This window comes from Paramormyrops kingsleyae, chromosome 18 (genome assembly GCF_048594095.1).
Source record: "Paramormyrops kingsleyae isolate MSU_618 chromosome 18, PKINGS_0.4, whole genome shotgun sequence".
Classification (NCBI taxonomy): domain Eukaryota; kingdom Metazoa; phylum Chordata; class Actinopteri; order Osteoglossiformes; family Mormyridae; genus Paramormyrops; species Paramormyrops kingsleyae.
In genome coordinates this window covers 9,443,969-9,467,444 of record NC_132814.1, presented here as the reverse complement: position 1 = coordinate 9,467,444, position 23,476 = coordinate 9,443,969, and the positions used below count along the sequence as shown (strand labels likewise).

The 23,476-nt window shown below is 39.1% G+C and overlaps 1 protein-coding gene across 4 annotated transcripts; it reads left to right on the top strand.

Moving 5' to 3' along the window:
* The first annotated feature begins 41 nt into the window (after positions 1-41).
* Positions 42-15,223, top strand: iws1 (interacts with SUPT6H, CTD assembly factor 1). Of its 4 annotated transcripts, XR_011983435.1 has the most exons (17): positions 42-445; positions 709-797; positions 999-1,488; positions 1,944-2,003; positions 2,115-2,316; positions 2,651-2,708; positions 4,768-4,880; positions 5,380-5,530; positions 6,235-6,317; positions 6,394-6,523; positions 6,618-6,735; positions 6,950-7,061; positions 7,255-7,320; positions 8,827-8,883; positions 9,114-9,225; positions 10,260-11,829; positions 13,347-15,223. XR_011983435.1 is itself a non-coding variant. In XM_023804271.2 (16 exons), exons 1-16 carry the CDS (start codon positions 406-408, stop codon positions 10,383-10,385), a joined length of 2,007 nt encoding a protein of 668 aa, XP_023660039.2. In that variant the 5' UTR covers positions 42-405; the 3' UTR covers positions 10,386-15,223. The 4 variants fall into 4 exon arrangements, 3 of the variants coding, with proteins under 3 accessions (XP_023660039.2, XP_023660040.2, XP_023660041.2); XM_023804271.2 differs by having other exon boundaries at positions 10,260-15,223; XM_023804272.2 differs by lacking the exon at positions 7,255-7,320 and having other exon boundaries at positions 43-445; positions 10,260-15,223.
* The last annotated feature ends 8,253 nt before the right edge of the window (positions 15,224-23,476 follow it).

Genomic DNA, 23,476 nt, shown 5'->3' with positions numbered 1-23,476 from the left:
GCGCGACAAGATGAGTATTCACGTCATAGGAAAGCGCGTAAAAGTCACACATGCGTAGAAGGAAGTTAGTTAGTTGCCATTTTGTGAATGCGGACATTACATCGGAAATAATGATGTTGTCGTGTAATTCGTTTATAATTTAAATTATTCGTACTTGTTTATTTTACACTCCGTTTTTTTATTTTAGTTTTTAATTTTAACAGTTTCAACTTTTTTCTTCTCTAGCCTTAAGAGGCCTGGCTCTCCCGACCGCTGCATTGTTTTGGTTACCAGTGAATCAGCCTGTCGTTGTTTTGTGGTTTTCAGGGTTGTTAGAGATTACAACCTGTATTGTAATATTATTCAGCCACGTTCCAGCAACGCGGGTACCTTAAACTTCACAGTTTCACAAAGCTGAAAGACCGGATGGATGGAGAAGAGGAATTCTTTTCCGGAGCCCGTTCAGGTAGTTTAATTGGTGTTTCAGACCAATTTTATTATTTTAAAATAACGTAGTTATACGTAAAGCAAAATAACTGCATTGGGTAGTTGGATAGATGGTTGGGTGAGTATTATTTAGTACTAGTGTGCTATTTGTTCACGATGTATGTTGCTTTGACAAAGAGAAATCAAAAGTATAGTGCTAAGCAAGTGAGGTTTGGTGATAATGGTGATGGTAAGAATGTTATTCTAGCAGAGCGTATGTTCGTCACCGCCATGTGTTTGCAGATGATGGCGGTGGCACCCCTGTACAGGACGAGCTCGCGCCCGAATCCCTCGACGAAGATGACGTGAACAGTGCCATACGTCGTTTCGAGGTGGTGTCTTTCTCCTTATGGATTGTAATGTATTAATAAACGTATATACATTATGCGAACTTTCCCAGTTTGTGTTACGATAAATTGTAATTAATTGGAATCGATTGACAATTTTAAGATCCTGAATTAGCTTAGAAATGCCTTAGTCGGTATATGCCTTTTATCTTAAACAATGTAAACTTTTCCCCCTTCAATACACAGGATGAAGACTGTGAGGCAGAAGGTGAAGCCCATGATAACCAATCTAATGATGAGCACATTATGCAAAATGAATATGATCTCGGGCAAGGCGACAGCGACTCTGAGAATGGTGTACATGACAGTCACTTGGAACAGGGTGTTTCCAGACCTACTGCCAGTGACACAAATGAGGTGGACCTCCTGAAAAGAAGGGAGAGCTCTGAACATGATGAACCAAAGCAGCATATTAATGACAATGATTCTGAGGAGCAAATGTCAGTCCAGAGAGGCCAGTCTGGGGATGCTGACTCTGAAACTGAGGCCAAAAAACAGAATATTGAGATTGGATCTGATGACAGGATGGTCAGCAGAGGCAAAGGTAAACGTAAGGCCATCATAGAGTCAGATAGTGAGGAAGAGGAAACTCTGAAGCAGCCTACAGGAAGGAACCAAAAGGAGAATAAAGAGCTGGAGCAGTTGGAAGAAAGTGATGACAGGAAAGAAAAACCAGGTAGTTAGACTGTCTGTAGTCTCTGTGCTTATAGTTAACTTAATATAAAGTCATCCATTTTAAGCATTTTGTGTTAAATTAGGCATTTCAGTTACTCGTGGCAGTAAGTATATCCCTTTTTTGTTAAATGTTTTGCTTGTACAAGACTTAAAATTATAAAGCAAAATGGGTATTAAAGGTATTTTAGTCAGCCACAAATTAAAAGTAAAAAACACTTAATCTTGTTGATCTAGATGTGTTAAATAGTTCTCCTGCCAGCCATACTTATGCACTTTACACAGTAGCACACCGTAGTTTTACCTTGGTATGTGATAGTCATTCTAATCTTCAATATGAATGTCATGTGAGGTGCTTTAAAAATCACTGTCTATAAATATGTTAAATGTAACACACAAATCTTACAATCCAAATGTCCTTTCTGCTGGGTCACATTGAATGCCCTATTTTCTTTTTAGTGAAAAGAAAGAAAGCCATTCTTTCTGACAGTGAGGATGAAGAGCATGAGATAAAGCCAAGTGAGTTTGTTGGCATGCAAGGAATAGCCCATTTTGTTTTTTAGATTAGTGTTCTTTTCCTCACAAGATTTGATCTAAACCCTTGCTCTTTGGGGGTTTTTTGTGTTTTAGTGGAGAAGGAAAGCTTACTGTTGGATGGAGAAATCTCAGCCAGTGATGGAGGTTTGCGGTCTTCTGAAAAATCTATGGCAGCCAAACTGCAGGAGCTGGGATCTGATAGTGAGGAAGATGAAGATGGAAACAGAACTGAATTTGGAAAAAAGGACCAGAAAAACTTGTTTGGCTCTGACAGTGACTCGGTTGATGAGGAAGAGTAAGTCAGTGTTTGTCTTGTGTGATCAATTTTATAGCAGTTACAATTTATAATTTGTAGTTGGATAGTGTTTAAAAGGAACTCTCTCTCTCTCTCTCTCTCTCTCTCTCTCTCTCTCTCTCTCTCTATATATATATATATATATATATATATATATATATATATATATATATATATATATATATATATATATATATATATATATATATATATATATATATATATAGTGTGTGTGAGAGAGAGAGAGAGATATGTATATATATGTTAACTTGTGTTTAATCCAGTGCATTTAACTATCAAGTCCAACCACACATTGGATTTTGCATTTTCACAGGAAGATGATCGCAGATATCTTTGGAGAGTCGGGGGATGAGGAGGAAGAAGAGTTTACGGTATTTGTGCTCATTTGTTTTATATCCATCAATCTTTTAGAGCCACTCATCCAGGACAGGTTGTAGTTAGGGGCATTGTACACCCTGTATGCAATACTGGTCCATTGCATGGTGCACACTCTTGGCAAGCAAATGACTGTATGTCAGTTGGTGGAGTAAGCACACAAAAGAAAAGGGAGAATGTGTACATACTAATTACAGGGTTCCCGCAAGGTCTTAAAAAGTCTAAAGTTAAGAAAGTTAAATTTAAGGCCTTAAAATGTCTTTCATCCTAGATCTTAAGTTTAATTTTCCCAAGTCTTAAAATTCTTACCTCCGTTTATTCCCAAAAAGCGTTGTCCACAGAAAAAAAAATAGTAAAACGCTGTAAAAACTAATCCGTTGGTTGTGTTTTCTGGTCTGCACCGGTGTCTGCGTGGTAATAAAACTACAAATCCCATTGCGTGATCACTGCAGCTAGGCAAACAAACAACAGTTTGAGAAGTGTCTGGCTGCAGAACGTGCACTTTCAGCCATTGACGTCAGGTACACGCTCAGCCACAACAGGAAGTGCAGTTGAATCAAACGCTAACTTAGTTCTTGAGGCCAATGTGAACGGTATGTTGTTTTATTTGTATTACTGAATGATATAGTTACAAGTTTATTTCATGCCATACATTATTGCAATTTAAATGTTCTGATGTAGTGCGATGTAGTAACTTTTTTTTCTCTGACGAGTGAATTTTTTCAGTTAAAAGGCAACTACTCACCAGTTGGCTCACGTTATCTTATCATAAAATAAACACATTTCTACTTTTACAGAGCTTTTAATGGAGTTACCTTGTGAATGTCTTAGTTTCCAGCATATAGTTTTTAGTTCCGTGTGGTCTTGAGGAGAACGTTTCTCGGTCTCCTTATGGTAAGACAAGGCAAGTTTTTATTATCATACACAGGGGTTATTTAATGTGCCTTATAAAAACAAGATTTTAAAAAGTTAAACCAAGACAAAATAGCAAAATAGAGATGGAAAAAAAACTTATTTGAATAAAAATTGCTTAGAAAATCTAAAAAAATCTGATTAAAAGTACAGTATGTCCTGCCCCGCTCGTCTGCTCCTCCCGTATGCCACGCCCCCTCATTAACCCCGTGTGGAATCCCCGTGTTTATCAGCTGTTTGTAGTTGTTTTCATTAGTCTAATGTATTTAAGTCTGCGTTAGGTATGTTTCTCTAGTCCGGTCATTGACGTCCATCTTGCGCTTCTTCGATGTTCCTGTTTTGTCTTCCTTCTAATTAATCCTCGTTCACCCGATCTCACGGCCTCTGTGCTGCTTCTCCACCGAAAGGCTTGACTTTAACGTACAGCTAAAAATCAGACAGTTAGAGGTTTTAAATTATATCACAATGTTTTTATTGGTTTCTTTTGTTTAGGTTTTTTAGGCTGGTATCTCTTATCTGAAAAAAATAAACATTTGATTCCTGATGTCGTGTCCATTCAGCTTTTATTAAACAGTTTGGTACCTCATGGCATATGTAAGGTGTATTACATATTACAGTTCTGATATATACGATTATTAATAACACAGAATTGCAATTCTAGTTTATGTATATGGTCTTTCTATATCGCGGATTTTCACCTATCGCTGATGGGTCTCGATCCCCGCCTATCGCGGAAGTTACGTTCCAGACCCATCAGCGATAGGTGAAAATCCGCGATATAGAAAGACTATATAGATGAACCTTTTTATAGTTTAAGCCTTAAAATACTACTCCCACATGCTTTAAACACATGTGAACTTATTAAAATGCACTTTGTAAACACACATGATATGTGGATGTTGGGCTAAGGATATGAGTGACATTAAAATATGAGAATTTCTGGTATAATTCTAATGTTTCTAGTAATGCATCGTGTTGGTCTTAAATTTTACTCATAATGGTCTTAAAAGGTCTTAAAAAGGTTTTAAATTTAACTTACTGAAACCTGCAAGACACTGTAATTAACGTGCAAGGATCAAAGCCACAACCACAACTTGTCCGTCTGGTGGTAAATCCAACCTTATGGTGGCACTTTTTTTGTAGGGCTTCAACCAAGAAGACTTAGAAGAAGAGAAGAGTCAATCAGGAGTTTCATCAGAAAAAGCAGCAGTTGAGGATTCTGACTCTGATGATGCAATGGGAGGAGGGGACAAAGAGTAAGTATGCCTGAGGCATGTTCAAATCATTATTTATTTATTTATTTATATATATATATATATATATATATATATATATATATATATACACACACACACACACACACACACACACACACAGCAAAAAAAAAGAAACGTCCCTTTTTCAGGACTGTGTATTTCAACAATGTTGTAAAAATCCAAATAACTTTACAGATCTTCATTGTAAAGGGTCTAAACAATGTTTTCCATGCATGTTCAATTAACCATAATCAATTAATTAACATGCACATCCGAATATCACACCTACGTGACAGGTACAGGATGGCCACAACAACTGCCCGAGTCACACCAAGAACACACAATATTTTATATATTTATATAAATAAAACTTCTGGCCCTTTTCTAAAAAATTTGTCTGTTTAGGGGGTTACCTTACACTTCCATCCCTTTGTATATAATTGTAACATAACTCTCTACATTGTAGTTCAAAATAAACATTTGATTCTTTCTTCTCCAGTGCTAGCTTTGTTTCAGATTTCGACATGATGCTGGCTAGGAAGAAAGCACAAAGTGGCAAGCGAAGGCGGAACCGTGATGGGGGAACTTTCATCAGTGACGCTGATGATGTGGTCAGTGCCATGATCACCAAGATGACAGAGGCAGCTGAGGTGTGTGCCTTTAATCCTAACCTCTCAGACAGTTGTTTGTCTTATTCATTAAATGTGAAATTCTTTCTTTGAAGCAGTATAGGTTAAGTTCTTCAGTCGCTGGTATTGCTATTATCTTGGGATAATACACAGCAGAATTCTGTGTTTTTTTTTATATATATAGTTGAAATATTAGTTTAAGAAATGGTATATTTAACTTGATGTGATGTGAATGTTCATTAGAGATCACTTTGAAAGCTGTTTTATATACAGTCATGCTGCATAACGATGTTTTGGTCAGTGATGGACCACATATACGATAGTTGTTCCATAAGATAACAGAGCTGAAAAATTACGATCACTTCGTGAGTAATGCGCTGCACTACCACGTCACTATGTTTCTGGTGGTGCTGGTGTAAACAAACCCACTGTGCTGCCAGTGAGGTAAACGTTTAGCAATACATAATACTTGATGATAAGTAACTGTTACTGGTTTATTTACAATACTGTACTTATTGTTATTTCAGAGTACTTTTTCTACTTTTTAAAAGTTTTTACTATAGCCTAAGTGTGTATTAGGCTATAACTTTTTGGTTTGTGTAAGTACACTTTATGATGTTCACACAATGACTAAGTCGCCTAACAACACATTTCTCAGGATGTATCACTATTGTTAAGCACTGCATGACTGCACTTACTATACTTCATGTATCTCGTGTTTACAGGAAGATAGGACATTGAACAGTCAGAAGAAGCCAGCCCTAAAGAAGCTTACCTTGCTACCTACTGTGGTAATGCACCTGAAGAAGTAAGGTTCTTATTGATTAAAAATTATTAATCAACAGTTATTGGCTGAATCTGAAGCAGTGAGTGTTTTCTTTCAGGCAAGATTTGAAGGAAACATTCATAGACAGTGGTGTGATGACAGCCATTAAAGAATGGATCAGCCCTTTGCCAGACAAGAGCCTTCCAGCCCTTAAGATAAGAGAGGAGCTTCTAAAGATTTTACAGGAAGTCAGTACAAGGGGTAGTGTGTTGGGCTTCTTTGTTTGCGGGTTTACAAAGTTTGGACCATGTACACTGTTATCTGAAAACCTTTCTTTTTCAGCTACCTAGTGTGAGTCAAGAGACTCTGAAGCACAGTGGAATTGGTCGTGCTGTCATGTTCCTGTACAAACATCCCAAGGAATCTAGACCTAACAAGGATCTTGCTCTTAAACTCATCAGTAAGGGTCAATAATGAAATTATTTAAATCATAATCAGTACTCTCAATGCATTATTTTATACTGGAAGTGTATAAACCTAAATTTCTATTTCTGAAATCGATGACAACGTCCAAGGCATAATTCATATCAGTTGCTGAAACTCCACCTTTGGTAAAGAAAAAAGAGGTTTTGTGCATGAGAACTCCTGGTGTAATCTACATGTTATGTCTTTAGATGAATGGTCACGCCCAATCTTTGGCTTAACGTCCAACTACAAAGGTATGACTAGAGAGGAACGGCAACAAAGAGATCTAGACCAGCAGATGCCTACTCGTCGACATCTTGGGTAAATTGCTTGCATAAGTGCTCCTTCCCCAGTTTTTTTTTTTCTGCTTCATTTTACATTTTGTTCTGAAATTAAACCGAATAATAAAAACCAGTCTATCTGTAGCTTCTGCCTTCCCTGTTGTACTCCTGCTCCTTTTTTGAATTCCTTCTTTCCATTGCTTTTGCTGTACCTCACTTATCCCTCTCTTCAGTCTTCAAAATGAGCAGCCGAAGGTTGAAAAAGCACAGGAGGCAGATGTGTTCTCCTCCCCACCCAGGTTTTGTGTGATTGCATGGTGTTTAATGTAATTCATTCCAAATTCTGAATGGTTGCATGTAGATCTCAGAATTGGCCAACTTGCATTTTGTTGTGAGAAAATGTTGAATTAAAGATTTTAGGTATTTCAGCCTTTACTATTGCATGGGGGGGAAATAGCTGTTAGATATATTTTTCTTCCATGGAGGGGAAAATGTTAGTGTGCTTGCTATATATTGTATTTACCATCCTGAACATATTTTCACTCGCATTACATTGCAGTTTCTGTATTATTGAGTATAAGGCCAATACTTTGTAGATGTGTATTTACTGGTGGTGTTTTGATCCAAGATCAAACAATTTGTTAATTTTAAATAATCTGCTGAAGAACAAAAGACTTGTTTGTACTTCCATTGAAGATATTCATATTGAACTGCAAATGCCTCAAAAACGCTTAAAACAAACGAGGTGGAACAGTACGTCATGTATGTTTGTAGTAGCCTAATGAAATATTTTTTTCCATCTATTTACTAGCTTAAAAAAAGTAATATATAAAATATAACAAAGTAAAAAGAGCTCTTGTATCAGAATCTGTATCGGCAGTTGTGTATCGGAATCGGATCGGAACTGAAAAAATGTGGATCGCCTATCTGTGTGTGTGTGTGTGTGTGTGAGAGAGATAAACCTTCATTCTGTATAGGGTTTATCCTGTTTTATTTGCTTCCTCAAATTCATTACAAATGACCAAAAACATCTTAACACCAAACTGGTACTGCTGATTGACAAGCAAATGCATCATTGTTTACCTGTTTTGAACATTGAATTATTTTGGAATTCTGAGATATGGCAGATAAGTGTATAATAAATTATTTTAAATTTTAGTATTTGAAGACCAGCTAATAGTTGAGCAGAACAGGGCCAGGGTAATTTAAACTGTGTAATTCAAGTACATTGGAAATAGTAAAATTTCAGAACTATATATATGCTATATAATAAGTTTATTACTTTATTATGCATTTTAGCTGTGATTTGCTTAGCTTCAATATGTTTGACCTTCACAGTGATTTAGCTATATAGCTTGACTTAACTACTTGTAAATCCAGGTCTTACTGCTTTTTTGCTGTAAAGGAGAAAGAAAATGTCTTCTAGGTACAAAATCATTGTAATGCCTTTATGTTATAAGTAGTTGTACTGTGCAAAATTTGATATGTAGGACCCTGTTTCACAAAGCAGGATTTCTTGCATAGCCGGATAACTTGTCAGGATTAAGGTAGTCTGGGCTAAATGTAAGTGAATGAAAATGAACTCCATTTAGCCCAGACTACCTTAAACCCAACAAGTCATCTTCCTAAGCAAGAGATCCTGCTTTGTGAAACAGGCCCTTGGTGACATTTTACTGTTTGTTGCTGTTATAGTGTAATACAGTGTCCTGTGGGCATGCTGTTTCCTGTGTGTATGCATATGCACTCAATACCTGGCGATGGCAACTTTTTTAATGGTTCTTTAATCACTTGTCCTTTCTCCACAGTTCGGGGGGACAGACACCACGCAGAGACCTTGAGAAAGTGTTAACTGGGGAGGAAAAGTGAGTATGCTTTAGTCTCCTTTGATTGATGTTCATGTAGTGCAGGCTAAAACCATGGGTTCCTTTTATATCAGAGCTAGATAAGATTTTAACAACTCTGAGCTATTAGTTAAGTTCTCCCCAAATGAGCTTGATGGGCTGAACGGCCTCCTCTCATTTGTAAATTGTAAATGTTCTTATGATGTGCATCTTAAGTTGAAAAGTTAACAGCTGGTCTCTTCGCACCCCAGGGCACTCCGACCTGGTGATCCAGGGTTCTGTGCCCGTGCTAGGGTACCAATGCCATCAAATAAAGACTACGTAGTTCGCCCGAAGTGGAATGTGGATGTAGAAGCTAATCGGGTAAGTTTCCAGATCACTAAATGGTAGGCACATTTAGGTGTATTCATGCTGTTTTTCCTCCTAAACATAAAAATTTTGGAGCATATTAAGTTTTAAGAAGGTGTATTATGTTTCTGTGATAGTCACTGCTACTGTTAAGCTACCTCTTTGTATTATGATGGTGCAGTTGAGGTCTGGTTGGTTCCAATAGATGGGCTTAAGAAAGGGGATAAACAGATTGGAGAAGCACGAGTGTCGTTTTGCAGAACAAAGAAAACTGTGCAAACTTTAGGGTGCTGTCAAGATCAGTGTGGAAGGCAATCGAATGCCCCTGTAGCATCAGGGTGTCTACATGTGCCACTCCATGCTTTTGGCCTGGAAATGATACACTGACAGCCTAAGCATGTTCATCTCTAATCTAATTATTCAGTCAAACATAGTTCTCTATGTTCTATGTTCTCTATGACTAACAGCATCTTGGATTTAGTTTAGCAGCAGTAATGCCCTGCTTACCAACCTATTTTGCTGAGAAATGGAAGATAATCAGTTTTTAGAGCCAGTTAACCTTTGAGCACAGTATTTTATGGTTGACTTTGGTAAAGGTGTATCAAATAATAATTTACAATCCAAAGTGATGTACAAGTGTAGTTTATAGAGTAGGATCACTCAGCCCCTGGAGCAATGGGGATTAAGGGCCTTAAGGCGAAATCACTCTGCTAGCCCCAGGATTTGTTCCTTCTAGCAACAGGTCATTGCTGGATATATACAAGGTTTCATATCGTTTCCTGTTACTTTCTAACCTTTGTCATGGATCTTCTGCATTTCTAGTGTAAAATTTAGTGTGTTAAGCTGAGCCACTGGTTTAATACCAGAGAACAGCTTTTTGAGTGTGTGTGATGTGTGACAGACACACTGTTTGACACGAATGGTTCATTTTTTTTTATTTTTGTTTTCTTGAACTTTAATTATCAACACAAACTTTTTTTTATTAAATTTAAAGTTTTAAGTTTACTTTAGTGGAACAATATTTCTGTTATTCTGTCTCTGTCTCTAAGGGCCCAATGAAGAGGGGTCTATCTCGTGTGGACAAGCAGATGCGCCGTTTTGCTGACATAAAACGGCTGACAAAAACTGGTCATGCAGTTAAGATAAGTGTAGAGGGAAATAGGATGCCTCTCTGATTTTATTTTTTTTTAAAAAAAAAAAAAAAAAAAAAGGGAGAAGAAAACATCGGAATTATTTGCTTTCATCAGACCTACCGGTCCAGCCTGAGTTGATTTGAAATTGGGCTCAAAATGCTGTCTTCCCCCCCCCCCCATTTGTCCAATACGATCAAGTTGTACAAAATAAAAAATTCATGTTTCCAAAATTTACTGCTGCAAATTTTTATTTCATAATTGTGGACATTTATCAAAATGGATAGACAGGGCATTTTGTAGCTAAGCAGAATTTATCTACCAATAGTCTGTTATATAACTTGTTGGTGCTGCTGTAAGTTGTACCAACAGAACACTTGTATTTCTCTATAGAATCCAAAATATTTCCATACAGAGGAAGACAAATGTCCTTCAGTGACTAATTCCTGTTTGCTTTTCTCCTCAATTTTTATTAAATATTTCACAAACGTGTCACAAACGTGACAAAAGTCCCAGCAAGGATAAAAATTATGAATGCACAGAGTTTAAGCAACTGCAGTGGCAGTAAACTTTACAATGATTTGTTAAAATATACTGGATAATCATTAAAATCACAAAGCCCAAGTTGTTTCCTTGGGGTAAAAAAAAATAATAAATTAGCATAACTTGATGGTGTCAGCCCAATTGATTATGCCAGTCCTTGCAGTATATAGGACATGAAAACTGATACATCAGTATATTTTATGTTGTAGCCTGTAGTGCACCACTGAAAAGTACAGCCCATATATAGCCTTGCATGCATCATTAGTTAGGGCCATTAGGTAAGTACAGTCAGGACCATAAATATTTGGACAGAGATAGTTTTTCAATTTTTAAGTTCTGTACATGACATTAACTTTTAAAAGAAGTCAAATGCATCTGAAGTGCAAACTTTAATTCAGTGGGTAGAACAGCAACATTGCATAAAAATGTGGGGAACTAAAGTAATTTTTCTACACAATCCCCTCTTTTCAGGGGCTTATAAGTAATTGGACAAATTAATATACACTCACCTAAAGGATTATTCTCTGAACTCCTGAACTCCAAACTGAATGTCAGAATGGGAAAGAAAGGTGATTTAAGCAATTTTGAGCGTGGCATGGTTGTTGGTGCCAGACGGGCCGGTCTTAGTATTTCACAATCTGCTCAGTTACTGGGATTTTCACGCACAACCATTTCTAGGGTTTACAAAGAATGGTGTGCAAAAGGGAAAAACATCCAGTATGCGGCAGTCCTGTGGGCGAAAATGCCTTGTTGGTGCTAGAGGTCAGAGGAGAATGGGCCGACTGATTCAAGCTGATAGAAGAGCAACTTTGACTGAAATAACCACTCGTTACAACCGAGGTATGCAGCAAAGCATTTGTGAAGCCACAACACGCACAACCTTGAGGCAGATGGGCTACAACAGCAGAAGACCCCACCGGGTACCACTCATCTCCACTACAAATAGGTAAAAGAGGCTACAATTTGCACGAGCTCACCAAAATTGGACAATTGAAGACTGGAAAAATGTTGCCTGGTCTGATGAGTCTCGATTTCTGTTGAGACATTCAAATGGTAGAGTCAGAATTTGGCGTAAACAGAATGAGAACATGGATCCATCATGCCTTGTTACCACTGTGCAGGCTGGTGGTGGTGGTGTAATGGTGTGGGGGATGTTTTCTTGGCACACTTTAGGCCCCTTAGTGCCAATTGGGCATCGTTTAAATGCCACGGCCTACCTGAGCATTGTTTCTGACCATGTCCATCCCTTTATGACCACCATGTACCCATCTTCTGATGGCTACTTCCAGCAGGATAATGCACCATGTCACAAAGTTCGAATCATTTCAAATTGGTTTCTTGAACATGACAATGAGTTCACTGTACTAAAATGGCCCCCACAGTCACCAGATCACAACCCAATTGAGCATCTTTGGGACGTGGTGGAACGGGAGCTTCGTGCTCTGGATGTGCATCCCACAAATCTCCATCAACTGCAAGATGCTATCCTATCAATATGGGCCAACATTTCTAAAGAATGCTTTCAGCACCTTGTTGAATCAATGCCACGTAGAATTAAGGCAGTTCTGAAGGCGAAAGGGGGTCAAACACCGTATTAGTATGGTGTTCCTAATGATCCTTTAGGTGAGTGTAACTGCAAATAAAATGTTCAATTCTAATACTTAGTAGAAAACTATTTGCATGCCTGAAGTCTTGAACATGACTAGACACTGGGTTTCCTACTTTTTAATGCTCTGCCAGGTGTTTACTACAGCAGCTTTAAGTTGCTGTTTGTTTGAGGGTCTTTTTGTCTGTAGTTTAGTCTTTAGCAAGTGAAATGCATGCTCAATGGGGTTGGGATCAGGTGACTAACTTGGCTATTCGAGAATATTCCACTTCTTTGCTGTAATAAAGTTCTGGGTTGCTTTTGCTGTGTGTTTTGGGTTATTGTCCATCTGTATTATGAAATATGAGCAGACATTATGTCTCTGAACACCTCAGCATTCATTCGGCTGCTTCCATCCTGTATCACATCATCAAGAAACACTAAAGACCCAGTGCCACTGGCAGCCATGCACACCCAAGCCATCATACTGCCTCCATCATGTTTTACGGCGGGTGGCTCAGTGGGCAAAGCCTGTGTGCCTGTAATCAGAAGGTTGCCGGTTCAAGCCCAGCCTCAGCACGTCTGCGGGTCCTTGAGCAAGGCCCTTATCCCCCAGCTCCTTGGGCGATGCTAAGGGTGGCTGCCCTTCACAGACAACTTACTGTTGTTCACTTGGTTGGCTGTTACAAAGGGGTTTCTCTTCACCATGGAAGTTCTGCAATCATCCACCATTGTTGTCGTCCGTGGAGGTCCAGGCCTTTTTGCGTTGCTGAGTTCACCAATGCTTGCTTGCTTTCTCAGGATGTACCAAACTGTGGATTTTGCCACTCCTAATGTTGTGGCAATTTCTCAAATTGTTTTTTTTTTCTTTTTTGCAGCCTCGGGATGGCCTGTTTCACCTGCATGTTGAGTTCCTTTGACCGCATGTTGTATGTTCACACTTCAATCTTCCAAATGCAAACAAGACACCTCAAATCAACTCCAGGCCTTTTATCTGCTTAATTGATAATGAAAGAACGAAGGAATTGCCCACACCTGTTCATGAAATCGCTTTTAAGTGAATTGTCCAATTACTTTTGGCCCCTTTAAAGAGAGGGTGGCACGTGTTAATGAGCTGAAACTCCTAAACCCTTCATTTGAATGTGGATACCCTAAAATGAAATCTGAGAGTCTGCACTTTCTGTCCATGCCCATTGTATGGCTTCAATTGGAATATATTTCAGTAAACAGGTAAAATAATAAAACTTGTGTCAGTGTCCAAATATTTATGGTCCTGACTGTACATATTATGTAGTAAAGTAATCACTGCAGTGAACTGAGGTTGGTAGTTTAGGTAGCAGTAGAATGTTCTTGTGCAGTAGCATACATAAGTACTCAGCAAACAGTAATACAGTAATATGGCCTTAGGACATCTGGATGTCATCAAAGGACTTCCTTAAGACATCCAAAAGGTTGTTTTTTTTTTCCTCCATTCTGACGATGACTTTAAGGGACGTCCAGAGTACTTATTATGGACTTTTTAATGACAATTATGGACAATAAACCGATGCAAATGCATTTTTCATAAATAGTATTTAACATTTTAGCAGTAATGCTAGGGACATAAACAAGGGACATCCAGAGGATCTCCCCTGGATGACCACAAATTTTGATTCAGTATGTACCTCAGTTTTGAAGTCACGGTTTAGTGTCTTTTCAGCACAGCGGGGGGAAAAGAAACAAAACATAAATTGCTTTTTTCTTTATTAAACAGTGTTTTACTGAAAAGAGTATGACTATCTTAAATTAAAAGTTTCTGTCAATACTCCTGCTACCTCCTAGTAAAAAACAAAGATTTACTTGAGTAAATCAAAATAAATATTCTCTCAAGTAATTAAAAATAAATATCCATTAAGGTGTACATTTAGAAAATAAACTGTACCTGACTTGTACTGTGTTTATGTTAGTCACTTTCAGCTTTATATTAAAACTGCGCAATACAAATATTGTCTTAAAAATACAAAGCATAACAAGTATCCAGTATGCTGCAGCATTAAAAAAATACCTGTTCTGTACTTGTGTTCACATTAACAACTTCCAGCTTCACCTTAGGACAGGGGTGTCAAAATCCAGTCCTGGAGGGCCAGAGTCCTGTGTAGCTTAGTTCTTATCTACCACAAATGACAGCTCAAGAGCTGTGTGGTAATTAGCACAAGGAGGTGCAAGGAGTTGAATCAGGTGTGTTAGAGGAGGGGAAACCCAGAAACGTGTGGGGCTCTAGTCTTTCAGGACTGGAGTTTGACACCCCTGATCTAGGCAGTTAAGATGAGGGATCACATGCACCTATACAGTATATTAGTGCATTTCATTTTGCCTTTTCTTTCTCTCCTTTCAAACTATTTCATTTTTTTTCTGTCATCTGATCTGAAATATTTCTTATTTAATATGCATTTATTTGATCATATATGAACTGTTTTGTGTAAAGGAAAAAGTCAAATGGACAAAAGTGAAGAATTGAAAGGTAGTGTACCCTCCACATCCTCAGAAGCTACGGTGGCAGTGTCTGTCAGTACTAGTCACCAGAACAAAAGAGTCCCAATCCATAAAAGGCTGGCTAATGATTTTCATGAACACAAGTCGAAGTATCTGAAGGAGGAACATAAAAATGAAGATACTCCAAATAAAACTGGAAATAAAGATGGAGAGAGATATGCAGCTGTCTCAAATGTCACATAAATGCATGAATCTGGAATAAACATTGTTTTATTAAATCATATTGGATATTTTGGGTGTTTCTTTAATATACCAGACAAAATATACATTTTTAGAAATAATTTGCTTATTACATGTGAAAATACTGTATATCTGATGCTAGCAGTATGAAATGGTAATGTCAAAAATAAATAAAGTCGCACAATGCAAAAGCATCTCTTTATGCAAGTCCTCTGTGTTTTGTTGTAAATGATGGTACTTCTGCATTGTCATCCTCTTATATCTTATATTTCATGTAATTGTGAAGAAAAGCTCTTCCAATGGTGATGGTGCAGCATGTTTTGTGGTGTTTTGTGAAGGCACTGAACATGACGCTTCCAAACACCAAATATGTGCTCTACTAGACTCCTAGTGCCCATATGAGCCTGGTTGTAGTGCATCTGTTCAGTTGTTGTTGGGTGCAAGTATGTTGTGTTGAAGAATATTTAAAGGTGGGGTGGGTGGATTATGGGGATTGTTGTTCTGTCCCTGGCCTTAGGCAGGGAGATATTGCTTGTTCTTGTGGACTCCTGAGAGGACGTGTGCATGCTGGGAAGGGAACACACTGTGGAGCACGCTAACCTGGCACAAGTTAGCGAAATTGTCATAATTGAAAAGAAGGGGATGCATCTGGTAGCTGACTAAAGGGAAGCTGTGGTCTGTGAAGGAAGGTTGTCATGGTAACAGCAAACAGCATATGAGAAGCTGGGAGGGGGAATCCTGTTTGTGATAGTTTGAGATAGTAATATGAAGTACTTAAGGCCATTATAGGATATCACAGGTACACTTGCATAACCACTGTCAGTACAAACAACGTGTAACAATAGGTAATTGCAGGTAGTTAATTATATAATCCTTATGTACGCACAATTGGAGGAGAGGAGAGGAAATCCAATCATGTTGATGAAGCTCTTGTAAGAGAGGTTGAAAAAGCATATAATGGGGCACCTCTTTTTTTGGGTGTCCAAGTACCCAGGATATGTGGAGCACTCTGTCACCCTAATTTGCATCACCACACTAATAAAGAAGATTTTACCTTACCAACCCTGAGTTATGCACTTAATTACTTTTCTGCCTAATGTTAAGATACAGGATGGTCATTTGGAGATAACTTTTTTCTTCTACAGGTGTAAACAAAAAATTCTTCTGAGCATACTCAATGTCACCATGCAATATTCCATTATGATCTCCTCTTTCCAACTGAGCATACGCAGATGAAAATCTGGGAATCAGATTTGAAAACTGTAACTGGGGAGTGCATACACCTTGGACATTGCAGTTCCTGTATTTCTCAGTATCTCGAGCAGAGGGATGTTTTTTGGGATTATGGGTTTTAGAACAAAGAACAAAGAAATTTACAAACTAGAGGAGGCCATATGGACCATCATGTTTTATCAATGTAGCCTATGATTCCTGGGAAGTTCCCATATTAATTGAATTGTACCTTGTAGTTAGTCTGAGTTGTAGCATCAGGGAAGTTTATGTAATGTCGATTCACAAATAGTCATGCATACTTTTCATACTGTTGGGTTACTGACACCACATAAAACCCCAGTTTCTCTGTGAAAGGTGCCACATGCCAAAAACTGTAAAGTTATGAGTACCTGCAGAAAAACTGGTACAGGCCATTGTCTTTGGAAAGCAGATGAAAGCCTGGGTTTGAAAAGCGAAATAATCTCCATAGAGTTTATGCATTCAAAAACAATCTAAGAAACTAATTTCATCAAAACATTGGAATGGGTCACTTCTGTCAGCAAGAACTTGTCTAGCTGGTGGTATTCGTTGATCTTCATTGACATAAACCTACCTCCTGGGAAGTGTAATTTAATCTTGGAGTAGCTCTAATCTTCCTTCAGAAATCAGATTTGTTTATTCAAGACTCTTTTACACCATGACCAAGAGCCAATTTCTGTTAGTTTGCATTTAAAAGCTATTTAAGTATAGTACTAGCCTTAACCTCTGTATGGGAAATCCCCCCTCTGTTTCACCTTTTAAAATGAATTTCTGCATTTTGTACCTCCTGGTAATGCAGAAAGCTGAAAAACTTTTATTGAGACCTCAATGATTCCAGTTCAGAACACCACAGGCGACTTTAAATTCACAGTAAGATGTGTTTGTGCATTTTGAACCTTTTGGTAATGCATAGAGTTGAAAAACTTTGTTCTTATTCAGATATCAATATTTCCACTTCAGAGTACCACAGGCGACTCAAAATGCACCGTTAACAAAAATAGGTATGTTATTCTGATAGCATACCTTTCATTTTCAGAACATGTCACAACTATTAAAAACAATAGTAATCTTCTTCTAATAGCGTACATTTCCTTATCACAAGGTGTTACCACCATTAAACACAATAAGGTGTGTTGCTCCAATAGGGTGCATTTAAATATTGTTACTATCGTTAACAACTATATGTATGTTTTTCTGGTAGCATGCATTTCCTGATCACAATATTTTACAACACTTAAGAATAATAGGCATGCTTTTACAATAGCATACATTTCCTTATCAGAATGTTACCACTTTTAAAAACTATAGCCATGTTGATCTGATAGCATGCTTTTCATTATCAAAATCTGTTACCGCCGTTAAGAACTGTAGGTGTGTTGTTCTGATAAACATACATTTACTTATCAGAATGTGGTACCACCATTAGCAACTATGGGTATGTTTTTCTGATAACGTATTTCTTTATGAGTAACCACCATTGACAGCTAATGGTATGTTGATGTCATACCATACCTTTCATTATCAGAATGTGTTACCACCATTGAGTGAGTGAGTGAGTGAGTGAGTGGGCAACTAACTGACCAACTGATTTCTGTTAGCCAGCTAGTTAGCCTCATGTGTTGTGGGGGGCGGGCTCTGCACACATGGCTTCCATTTCCCTCTGTTTTGCTTTTTTTCCTTTTTTTAGTAAGGTGACACACTGTTGTTGGGTAAGCAGGTGCGATGAGGTAAAATGTGGTTTTATATTTGTGATTTCAATTAAAAAGATTTGATTCATGCGTTGCTTTGTGCTTTTCAATTTTTATACTTGTTTAAATGATTATTGATTTATGAAATGCCAGGAAGTTGAGCAAAGACAGAAAGGCTGGGTATGGTGAGGTGAGATGCAATGGGGTCTTGAATGCTTGCCCTGTCCACTCCATGCTTTAACCCAGTATTTCATCACCTCAACTGCCCCCGGTGATGAAAGACAGGACTGCGTGAGTGAGTGGGCAACTAACAGACCAACTGATTTCTGTTAGCCAGCTAGTTATGGCCACATTTGTGCCACATCCCTTCATGCAGAGGAACGATCTGCCTTGTGTGCACTCAAGTTGGCCTTCATGTACTCACTCACACACAGTGTCTCTCTTACTCACTCACTTACTTACTCTCTGCTCTCTTCACGGTCCACTCTGAGACTAGAAGTAGCTCATTTCTGATTGGCCAGTCCCCTCTCCAGCCATTACTTCCATGTCCCACTTTTGCCAGTGTGGGGAACTAATTAAAAAGGCCAATACGATGTTGGATTACATCTTTAAGTCAAGACAGGTGATGCTGAGATTATACAATTCCTCAGTAAGACCCCACCTAGAATATTGTGTGCAGGTTTGCTCACTTTACCTTAAAAAGGACATTGCTGCCTTGGAAAGCGTTAAACGTAGGGCTACAACAATTATTCCAGGTCTTAGAGGATTGTCGTATGAGGAGAGGTTAGCTGAGCTGAATCTGTTCAGCCTCCAGCAAGGGAGACAGGGGGACATGATTCAGGAATATAAGATTCTAGCAGGTCTGGATGCTGCTCAACCAAATAGTTACTTCAATATTAGTTCAAATACAAGAACCTGTGGCTAAAGGTGGAAATTAGCAGGAGAACAATTTAAACTGGTTTTGAGAAAACACTTCTTTATACAGCGTGTGGTTAGAGTATGGAATAGTCTTCCTGTTAGTGTAGGGCAAGCTAAATACTTGGGTTCCTTTAAATCAGAACTAGATAACATTTTGACAACTCTGAGCTGTTAGTTGAGTTCTCCCCAAACAAGCTTGATGGGCCGAATGACCTCTCTTTTGTAAAATTCTTACGTGCTTATTACACTTCTTGTCAGAAGGCGATTGGAAAAGAAATTGTACAAGGAGACACAGAGATGTGTAGGAATTATTAGCTCAGGTAATTTTTAATATCTCCACCAATATGTTTGAAATTAATTAAAGTTTAATTAATTATTATTTAATGCTGATTATTAACCAATCGTTATGCCGAATGGTCGGCTCCTCCAAACTCAATTGCGGTATCCCTGTGAGTCTGTTAATGTGAGACTTAAATGGGATTCACTGATTACCAGTATCGCTTAGTAACCTGGGTTAGAAGGCTCGTCCAGCGAGCTGCATCACCAGGTAATGTAAACGATTGGTAGCGAAGCTCCCCTCACGGCCAATGAGAGAGAGTCTCGCGATGTTTCAGGCGAGTTTGAGGTTCAGAGCGTGTAGCAAGATCGCACAGAGGCAGGGACTTATCATGAGACACTCAATGACGGAGGCTAAAGTTGTGTAAAAGACATGCATTTATTCCTAGCTAACACTACAACTAACATAAGACAGATATTACACCTAACACAAACAACAAACACGAAATAACAGAATAAAACATACGATGTAATTATGAAAATGCAATGACCGGATTTAAATGAGTAACCTTAAATGGGAAATACTGTTCTGCAAAGCAAGCACAGTTTGTGGAACACGACCCTAAAGTCTTATAGCAGGTTAACAGAACAGCTTAAGTTGTTAGAATGAAAGGAAGTTGGTTTACTTGGTTGAAGAGTGGGGGAGGGGGGTCATGGCAGTTGATGGCAGAGCTGTTGAGCTGATGGCACTCAGGAAGGCGCGGTGTTTGGAGCAGTGGAGTGGAGCCACTTTGGCTTCTCTCTCCCGGTGAAGCTTTGTCTTGGGTGCTGTTCTCTGTTCAGCTGGGCCTTCACCGGAGGGCTTCTTGTGGGCTTCTCTTCTCCCGGGCTGATGGTCTTTTCTGCGCTTGATGGTCTGTTTACCCCAGCTGATGTTCTCCTTCGGGCTGATGGTTATTCTCTGCACACCTTTGTTCTGAGGTCCAGGTTTTTATGGTCTAAAGTTCATGAATAGGGATGACCAGGAATTCGCCTCCTGGCCCAATGGCTGGCCATCCATTTGGCGGGCTTTCGGAAGGGGGTCTGTATCAGTCCTTTTGGGATTTATGGCCCGACTGATTCTCCCTTTACTGATGATTTTCATTAAACTTTTCATTAAGTTATAATTTTTGATACATCCACTTTTATGGTAATCAGGGGTGGATTTGGAATCAGGGGTGATTAATAATCAGTTTGACACCAAACATGCCATACCAGCTTCACAGGTACATACCTCATACCATCTGTATTAATTGATTAAACAATTAATTCTTTTATCTATGTCACTGATTCACATCAGTATAGGATACAGGTGTTTTGGGTTGCACCTCAACAGATGTTACACTTTGTGCAGACATTACATCAAATATTCATATTACAAACAGCACATCTTATACATAGATAGGCGTGGCCATTAGTTTGTGGTAATATCAATATAAGTTGCACATCTGGACACAACATATCTTGGTCGGTGTGGCTTATTCTAATTGATCTTCTCCAAAATGGATAATGTACACCTTAATTCAGCTCTTTTTAATATAGCATGGTAGAACAAAGAAACTTGGTAACGGTCCACCAAGATCAGATAAGGACCACAAAGGAATGTTGGAAGAGAAGGGGGGGTTGTTAACAAAGAAGACTCTCTAAAAGTTAGGACACACTCACTTTCCAGATTCTTCTGGTATACCATGAGAACATATATACAATGGTAGCTATACCTATCTATTTATTTAAATTTATATGTGTTCAAGTGCAAAGGGGTGAAATAGGTGATACTCCGTGAACATGGTTATAAGGGTGGCACACAAAACACTAAGATTGTCTAAGGACACATACAAACATAACCTATCTGTATATTGAGACTAGTAGTCGTGAGTAAATCAATATACAGGGTATACAAAAGGCAAACTTAAATGAAACTTCCTTTAGGGTGTTTGTCTGTTGGGTGAGTGATATGTAAGGCAGAATGTATGGGGAGGGGGTTGTGTGCCAAGTCGAGGGACCCCTGTCCATTAGGTCCACTCTGCTTGTCTGTAGGTCCCTAAATCTTTGGCCAATAAAAGTTGGAGTGCTGGCCTCCCTTGTTATCTGTGTGTGTGTGTTTATGTGTGTAACCCCCCTTTGGTGCCTCTCGTACCAGGCTCGGCCTTGTCTCAGGCCACCTGGAATTTAGGCCCTGTGATATGTGCATGTGTGATCCTACAGATGATTTTACCTACTGGACAATGTAGGAAACGCAGTAGTTGTTTTATCTTCTGAACAATATAGGATGTCAAATAATATGATGATATGTTAGCTAACTTACTACTATCTGAAAGATAGTGCAAGTATTGTTACAAAAAAATTGCAAAAGGAAACTTGATGTAATAGTAATAAAAAAAAATTACTTGCCTGTGGTGTATCGATATTTTCAGGATTTGACATCCTGTTTTGTCCAATAGGTAGTACTGGGTGGTATGACCAAAAATTTGCATTTGCATTGTATTTTTTAAGATTCTCCTGGTTTCATGGTATATCACAGTATTTTTTGTATTACAGTAGCAAGCCTTTTATACCAATATAATATGTTTATAAATGTTTTTAAAATGATGTGTTGTTATTAATTACGCTATTATTAAAAATTTACACTGTAAACCCCAAAAAGATAAATGGATCCAAAAAAATTGAGGAAACTGATTACCTCAAAGTAATTAAGATACTGAACTTAATAGTTTCAAGAGCATAGCAATTTTTTTTAAATGGTCCAGTTGAGTAATACAGTGGTACCTTGGAACACAAACATAATTCATTCCAGAAGGCTGGTCGAGTGTTGGGTGAGGTCCAAGTCGTATTTCCCCATAAGAAATAATGTAAATGAATTTAATCCCCCCTCCTGGAGCCGACACCATATCATGGTGAAGGGTTTTGCGTGTTCCAATGATCCCAGGAGCTAAGTTGCCCGGGGCTTTATACCCCTGGTAGGCTCACCCAAGGCAAAGAGAGCCTGGGTGAGGAACCAGATGCAGTGCGGCTCATTAGACCCCTTGTGATGAGTAATAACATAGATTCACGGGACTCCAGTGGCAGCTGATGGGTACCGGCGGGCCAAGCGGAACATGGTTCGTTGGATAATCAAATCTCGGATTCAGGAGGAACAGTGTGGTTTTTGCCCTGGCCGTGGAACAGTGGACCAGCTCTATACTCTCGGCAGGGTCCTAGAGGGTGCATGGGAGTTTTCCCAACCAGTCTACATGTGCTTTGTGGACTTGGAGAAGGCATTCGACCGTGTCCCTCAGGGAGTCCTATGGGGCGTGCTCCCTTATAAGGGCTGTTAGGTCCCTGTATGACCGGTATCAGAACTTGGTCCACATTGTCGGCAGTAAGTTGGACTCGTTTCCAGTAAGGGTTGGACTCCACCAGGGCTGCCCTTTGTCATCGATTCTGTTCATAACTTTTATGGACAGAATTTCTAAGCCGAGTCAGGGCGTTGAGGATGTCCAGTTTGGTGACCTCAGGATCAGGTCTCTGCTTTTTGCAGATGATGTGGTTCTGTTGGCTTCATCGAACTAGACCTTTGGCTCTCACTGGAGCAGTTTGCAGCTGAGTGTGAAGCAGCTGGGATGAGAATTAGCACCTCCAAACCCGAGACTATGGTCCTTAGCCGGAAAAGGGTGAAGTGCTCTCTCCGGGTCAGGGAGGGTGTCCTTCCCCAAGTGGAGGAGTTTAAGTATCTTGGGGTCTTGTTCACAAGTGAGGGAAGGATGGAGCAGGAGATCGATAGGCAGTCTGTTATGGTGAAGAAGGAGCTGAGTCAAAAGGCAAAGCTCTTGATTTACCAGTTGATCTATGTTCCTACCCTCACCTATGGTCACGAGCTGTGGGTAGTGACCGAAAGAACGAGATCACAAATACAAGTGACCGAAATGAGTTTCCTCCGCAGAGTGGCTGGGCTCTCCCTTAGAGATAGGGTAAGAAGCTCGGTCATTCGGGAGGGACTCAGAGTAGAGTCGCTGCTCTTCTTCATCGAGAGGAGCCAGATGAGGTAGCTCGCGCATCTGGTAAGGATGCTTCCTGGACGCATCCCTGGTGAGTTGTTCCGGGCATGTCCCACTGGGAGGAGGCACCGGGGAAGACCGAGGACACAT

Bases quoted from the DNA above. Each gene is read 5' to 3' on its own strand.
- iws1 (XM_023804271.2), top strand. From the start codon at position 406: ATGGATGGAGAAGAGGAATTCTTTTCCGGAGCCCGTTCAG. The intron at 2,004-2,114 runs GTGAGTTTGTTG...TTTGTGTTTTAG, and splicing joins AGAGCATGAGATAAAGCCAA to TGGAGAAGGAAAGCTTACTG. The intron at 4,881-5,379 runs GTAAGTATGCCT...TTTCTTCTCCAG, and splicing joins ATGGGAGGAGGGGACAAAGA to TGCTAGCTTTGTTTCAGATT.